This window comes from Eurosta solidaginis, chromosome 5, assembly GCF_040869045.1.
Source record: "Eurosta solidaginis isolate ZX-2024a chromosome 5, ASM4086904v1, whole genome shotgun sequence".
Classification (NCBI taxonomy): Eukaryota; Metazoa; Arthropoda; class Insecta; order Diptera; family Tephritidae; genus Eurosta; species Eurosta solidaginis.
This window is the reverse complement of record NC_090323.1, coordinates 121,239,886-121,246,867: the sequence shown is the minus strand read 5'-3', so window position 1 is coordinate 121,246,867 and position 6,982 is coordinate 121,239,886. Positions and strand designations below refer to the sequence as shown.

The 6,982-nt window shown below is 37.0% G+C and overlaps 1 protein-coding gene across 1 annotated transcript; it reads right to left on the bottom strand.

Annotated features, from left to right (window-relative positions):
- Positions 1 to 357: 357 nt before the first annotated feature.
- LOC137233956 (uncharacterized) lies at positions 358 to 4,105 on the bottom strand. Its single transcript, XM_067757525.1, has 3 exons — positions 3,854 to 4,105; positions 2,178 to 2,305; positions 358 to 985 (listed from the first exon to the last, which is right to left on the bottom strand). The coding sequence occupies exons 1-3, from the start codon at positions 3,937 to 3,939 to the stop codon at positions 726 to 728; spliced, it is 474 nt and encodes a 157-aa protein (XP_067613626.1). The 5' UTR covers positions 3,940 to 4,105; the 3' UTR covers positions 358 to 725.
- Between the last annotated feature and the right edge of the window lie 2,877 nt (positions 4,106 to 6,982).

Below are 6,982 nucleotides of genomic sequence, written 5' to 3'. Positions count from 1 at the left end.
AATATAAAACAGCCATTGGCAGGTAAATTATTTTTAAAACATTTACTAACTTAAAACAGTTATAATCAAGCACAACAAAAAAAAAACACATTTTGCCTAGCATGGAAGAGTGCCAAACTAGAGCAACAAACCCAACGAACCTTCCTATTTGAGAAGGGGAATACATCTTGAAGCCCAAGGTTGATTGGTTTTGAGTAGCGATCTCAGCTGTCAGTCCCCATTGATGTTTCATAACTTCATAACTGGCTATAATTGTTTGTTGCATGGGAAGCTTTAATTGAGTACGTTTCGGCTTAATAGCCCATGGAGGGTCTCGACGGGACTCAAGGCTTTTTATTGAGAAAATTAAAGCTTCCCATGCAACAAACAATTATAGCCAGTTATGAAACATCAATGGGGACTGACAGCTGAGATCGCTACTCAAAACCAATCAACCTTGGGCTTCAAGATGTATTCCCCTTCTCAAATAGGAAGGTTCGTTGGGTTTGTTGCTCTAGTTTGGCACTCTTCCATGCTAGGCAAAATGTGTTTTTTTTTTTGTTGTGCTTGAATATAACTGTTTTAAGTTAGTAAATATTTTAAAAATAATGTACCTGCCAATGGCTGTTTTATATTTAAAAACAATCGTTTATGCCAATTGATTATCATAAAAAATATAGCCAGTTATATGTTTGCATTGAATTTGTTTTTCCGAACACTGTATTTAAGTGAACAGCGTTTTTAAATTAGTTCCGCTCCAAGAAGCTAACGACGCTTTGCGACAGCATCTCGATTGCAGCCACCTTCTTTTTCTCAATTTCAATTAGATCAGCAGTCAATTTATTGTTTTCTGCCATAGCTGTTTTGATAGTTTCGTTCAACTCGCTAATTTTTTGATTTTTCTTCATTACAGGTGTGGAGGCTTCGCTGAGAGCTGGAGACGATGGCTCTGGAGACGAAGTGGACGAACCGGCTGTGGATGCCGATGTAACCGACTCGGGTCTGGCTAGTAATTAGAAAAAAATTGTATTAATTTATATATATATAAGTGAAAATATGAGTTTTATATATACATCGCAATTGTCTCAAAAATACAAAATCAGAACTCCTGAACATTTTTAAATTTGTCACTTCCAATAAGTGTGCACTCAACCATCGAAATGAAAAAAGCTTAGTGTTACCCTTGGAAAGGTATTTCAAAAACATACATGCCGAAGTTGTTGATTACACTGAAACTTATCTTTTTTCAAATATAAAACTATAAACTAACAAATTTAAATACCTTTCGAACGGTACCAAGATCTTTGAAATTGGTGGAGCCATTCCGAAGTAATAACAGCTTAAAGTACCTATCACCGTCATTTTTCAAAAATTTCGATTTCCGCCCTCTATCTCGAAAAAAATTCGAGATATAAAATAATGTTAAATACAAAAGTTGCGGAGAATTTAATTCTCTACATAACTGATAATATAAATAATAACTAGCGCAAAACTTCTAGAAATCGAGATATTTACAAAAAAAAGGAGAAAGAATAGATTTTTGTGAGCTTTGACCCCTGAATTTAAAACTTGCGGGCATCCAATTATTGTCGAATTTTGAGAATAGTTTCAGGATGCCATAATGCAAGTTTTCAGGCGATAATATTGTGGGTATCTCACATTCGGAGGTGAACGCCCTATAATGACTGGCCTATTAGAGATTTTTGGCGATCGTTTTAGCGACAGCTACTACAAGAAGCGACCGGCGTGGTGTGGTGGTATCGTGCTCCGCCTACCACACCAAAGGTCCTGGGTTCAAGCCCCGGGCAAAGCAACATCAAAAATTAGCGGGGCGCCCCTCGGCAGTGGTGTGGCAAACAATCAGAGTGTATTTCTGCCATGAAAAGCTTCTCAGTGAAAATTTATCTGCCTAGCAGATGCCGTTCGGAGACGTAAGACAGGCGCACAAAAATTCAATACTGCGTTCATTGCCGTCACCACCGATAAGTATGTACATCACACAATATATCACACAATAATTATGACAAGACTTTAATTTGTCAGCAGACTGTTAAAACCCGTTCAAAAATATGGAAAGAGATTTGTTTAACCCAAGTAAACCAAAAAGCGTTTACGAAAAATGTTATTTCTGGGAAGAGATATTTTTAAAGCATTTTACAAATATTAATGACAATATCTGTCTCGATTGTTAAAGTTACCTCGTATACTGTCCATAACAACAGCTTCAACATTGTTAATTCGGTCGTTTCCTATAATGCGATGAACACGTTCGTAGTGCTTCCAAGAAGCAGGAGAACAGCCTGTTCCTTGGCCTCCTTTGCATTTGCTGAAAAAATTTTCCACATAACACTCAAATTAATGGTTATGTGCAAATATGGATAATGTTCTAGGACCGTGGCCGAGCCCAAAAAAAAAAATAGCTAAAAAATTTTTTTGATTAAACATCCGAAAGTGGTACCCAGAGATGCGTTTTGGCCCCAGGATATAGAATCCGAAGGCGAAAACCTGATATATCTGATACTCCACACAATTTTTTTTGCTGTGTAGAACAAAATACAACAACCACATGAAAACTTCAATTTTGTTTTGCAAATATCCCAAGAAGTATGAGAGATATCGGATTCGAGATCCTGGAGCCAAACAGCGTATCTGGGTATCACTTTCGGATTTTTTGCTATTTTTTAGAGCTCGGCCACGGTCCTAGAACATAGCTCAAATATGTACATATATTTAGTAAAGGTCTAGGACAGCGGCTGACCTTGAGAAGTTAACTAGAGTGATACCTAGAGTACGGGTGTTTCGGGTCCAGGATATCGAATTCGTTGTATGGAACCCGATATCTGTAATAATTCTCAAGAAATGTGCAAAAGAAGGTTGTAAGTTGTCATGTGCTTGTAGTATTTTTAAAGAGTCAGCGGCAATTCTATACGACAGCATGACACTGCTAATACGAGTCCAAAAATATGGATAGAGGTGTCAAAACACGCGTCTTGACATCAGTATTAATAATCCGAAGGCGGAAAATAAAAATTTTAAGTCGTTCAAAAGATATTAACGAAAAACCGAAAAATTATCCACGGGTCCCTCCGAAACCGGGGGTGGGATCCACAGTATTTTTGCGCATAATACCTTTCTGCATTGGCGGCCTTTGACCGCGCTTATAAAAAATTACCCTGGGTGGGTCCAACACCGATTTGGAGACCAAAACTAAATCCGCGCAACACACTTATGTTCACAATTTTTTTTGTGGGTACACCAACATTACAACAACCACATGAAAATCGCCAATTTCAACTGCAAATATCTCCGGTAATAGTCTAGTTGAGGGGTCGACTGCTAATACGCTACCAAAAATATCGAGAGAGGTGTCAAACGACGCGTCTTGACATCAGTATTAATAATCCAAAGGCGGAAAATAAAAATTTTAAGTCGTTCAAAAGATATTAACGAAAAACCGAAAAATTATCCACGGGTCCCTCCGAAACCGGGGGTGGGATCTACAGTATTTTTGCGCATAATACCTTTCTGCATTGGTGGCCTTTGGCCGCGCTTATAAACAATTACCCTGGGTGGGTCCAACACCGATTTGGAGACCAAAACTATATCCGCGCAACACACTTATGTTCACAATTTTTTTTGTGGGTACGCCAACATTACAATAACCACATGAAAATCGCCAATTTCAACTGCAAATATCTCCGGACAGTTTTTCGGATAAATTTTTCTTTTCCGGTTTCGGATTATTAATACTGATGTCAATACGCGTCTTTGGACACCTCTCTCGATATTTTTGGAAGCGTATTAGCAGTGTCATGCTGCCGTATAGAATTACCCAGGCAGCTGCTGTCCTAGATTACTACCCCATATTTCTTACCTGTATCTCATTGTAAAATTGTGGATTTTATATTTTATGTCGATGGAACGAATGTCGCCAACCAATCCTGCCAATGACTGGGCCATTTCTCCATATATGTGAGAGTTTTTGCGTGGCCCACGCAACTCGCTGGCCTTCTCCTCCCACAGGTCTATAAATGCCTCGTCCGCCGCAGGCGTCCACAGTATTTTAGTTTTTTTTATTAATTATGTGTGCCATATTTGTGTTTTTACCGCTTTTTAACTTTTTTGATTTTTTAACACTTTTGTCATTGTCACACACATTGACATTGATATTGACATTGACACATTGACAATCGCAAACAATGTTGCCATGACTTCGAGAAGAATGTGAAAACAAAAGAGAAACAGTTGACATAAATGAACATTATTGCCATCAGTTAATAATAAAAAGTATGCAAACCCAACACAAACACTCTTTCAAAGATGGGTTTGGAGTGAGTTTGGGTTTCGATTTTTGTATGGAATTTGACAAGTGTTTAGACTTGTGTTTGCCCTTAAACACGCTCTTCGAAGGCAAACACGGTGTTTGCATTTGGTGGAAACATGATATTATATGGTGAAAATTAGTATTGTGTTGGAAAATGAACGTATTAAAGAAATTTTACCTGAAGTAAGAGAAATTTTAAATGGAAGATTTGTGAGATGATGATGGAAGCTTGAAAATATGAGATTTTGTAAAATGAATTGATAAATATTTAAATTAGAAATTTGGAAAAATGAAAGGTTTGAAGAGATTGTAAATTTATAAAATGAATTGAAAAATTTGAGAAAAAATGAAAATTGCAGACTTGAAAATGTTGATATTTATAAAATGGTTTGCAAATTTTAAAAATTATTGGAAACTGAGGAAGTATTAGTGGTTAAGTTTAGATGTATGCACCGTTTTAGTAAAAATCCAAATGTTTTATATAAACGGACGCACCGTTGTAATCAAAAAACTGTATTATAGTTAATGCTGACACACTGCATTTAATAAAAATAGTAATTTTAGTATACATATATCTAATAAAACTTGTAGGCAAAAAAAAAAAAAAATGTTTATGCATACCTATATTAATACCTATAGTATACTTATATTGCTGCTGGTGTTAATGCTGTGGCTGCTATTGATGTTGCTGCTAGCTTTCGCTGCCGACGGTATTCGCTGTTGATGGAGTTCGTTGCTGCTGAGCTTCGCTCCTGAGGGTGTTAGTTATTGCTGACGGTGTTAGTTGTTTCTGACGGTGGTGTATATCAGTTACATAATTTATAACTTATAACCATTGTATATGTATGGCCTATGATCGCCATTATTCATATTTTCCCACTTTAGTCAACGAGAATATGGTTTTCAGCTTTTTAAGCCAAAATTTTAAACAGCCGCTGCAGAACCAAGCACCTTCACACCACGTTTTCCACTCACCGTTGCTATACCACCGTCCAAAAGCCGGTTGCCTTACAAGGCTTCAGCCTCACGGTCGCCATGTGACCTGTCGCGGTCGCCATATTGGACAACTTCGGTTGTCCACTGCCGGTAACCTACCAATTTGCTGGTAATCACCTTCGCTGCTACCCCATGTGCTGGCAAATTCCTTGGGGGGCGCCTCCTCCATATTGTGGCCATATTCTTCTTTAAATGTCTTTTTGAGGCGGTCTTATCTGCCAAACAACCACTTAAAATTTTCAATTAAATTTTTAACAAAATTACTTTTTTATTTTTAATTAAAAAGGAATGCAAGCACGTTCTTTATACAAACTCGTCAAAAATATATTAAGCATTGTAAATTTTACCAAGTAGCGCAACTAACAGTTGATCGGTGAAAATTGGCACACTCACACGCACAGTTCTCGACTCAGTTACAAAAAAAAACTTTAGATTATTTAATTCAAATTTTAAAGTGAGATAATCCTTACAAATTTATGTATACAGAATATATATGGCGTTTTTGTTGTTATTAAAACCATAGTTTTATTTATATTAAAGCTTTTATTTTGGGTGATTTTTACCCTTACACCATCTCGCCAAAAAAAGGAGCGACTACCTCTCAGTTAACATCGAGTAAATGCCTACAAAATAACGAGTGGCGGTTCTTATTAAATGTATTCTCTTTGGCAAAGTGTGTCAGCGCCCTTAGCCAAAGCAAATGTAAAAATTCGCCTTCTTTGGCTACTTTTTCATATCAGATGGCGCCAATGTCGCTCAATGTACTGTTCTCCATAAAAATCCGTGCAATCTACTCATAATACATAAGATTGAGTTAAACGCATCTATATGCAAACTGCTTATACGGCGAGGCTTTAATAGCTCCGTCACATAAGCAGTTTTTCATAGAGATGAGTTTAACACAAGCTTATGCATTATGAGTATAGTGTACGTATTTTTATGGAGAACGGTAGATTGAGCCCCATTGGCACTATCTGATATGGAAAAGTAGCCAACTCCCAAATTTTGTTGCAAGTAAATCATAAGAAGAGAAATTTAGAGTTGGCAAATATCCGTGTACCTGTGATTTTGTCACAGGTACTGAATGATCACAGCTGAACGCTGTGACTGCTTCTGAGGAATAGCCGTGACTGACTGACTGTGATAGCATCTGCACTTCGTTCACAATCACGTTTAATGATAATCTCAATCACATGAGTCAATGAATCTGTGAATCGTGCTATAACTAATTAGCAGCAGATGGCGCAGTCGCCATGTAAAATCATGCATATATATGTATTTAGAATGGATATTTTTTTTGCATTCCGTTTTGAATACGGTTTCTATTGATGTGAATACGTCTGTTACTTACATTCTGAAAATCGTTTCATTTTGAATATTCTCGTATTACCTGGCCTGGGGCGATTTGGAGTGTATCACTTTAAGCTTAAAGTTTTATAAAAATTTATTATTTATAAAAGATGTCGTTAAAAAAATCCAAAACCAGTTTCCTATGACAGTTTTTTGAAAAGGTGGATCATTCTTTTGCCACATGCAATATTTGCAAAACCAAAATATCTTATAAAACATCGACAAGTAATTTGAAGAGACATATGATTCGGAGGCATCCGACCGTACAACTGGAAGAGCTTGTGGTAAATTTTAACGACTTCCAAGCTTTGTTAGTGTCCCTGTGTATGTATG

What these genes read in the sequence shown, in the direction of transcription:
- LOC137233956 (XM_067757525.1), bottom strand. Translation starts at nt 3,939, where the DNA reads ATGGCCCAGTCATTGGCAGGATTGGTTGGCGACATTCGTTCCATCGAC. An exon ending in AATTTTACAATGAGATACAG is followed by an intron (nt 2,306 to 3,853) that starts GTAAGAAATATG and finishes AAATTTTTTCAG; the next exon opens with CAAATGCAAAGGAGGCCAAG. An exon ending in TGTTATGGACAGTATACGAG is followed by an intron (nt 986 to 2,177) that starts GTAACTTTAACA and finishes TCTAATTACTAG; the next exon opens with CCAGACCCGAGTCGGTTACA.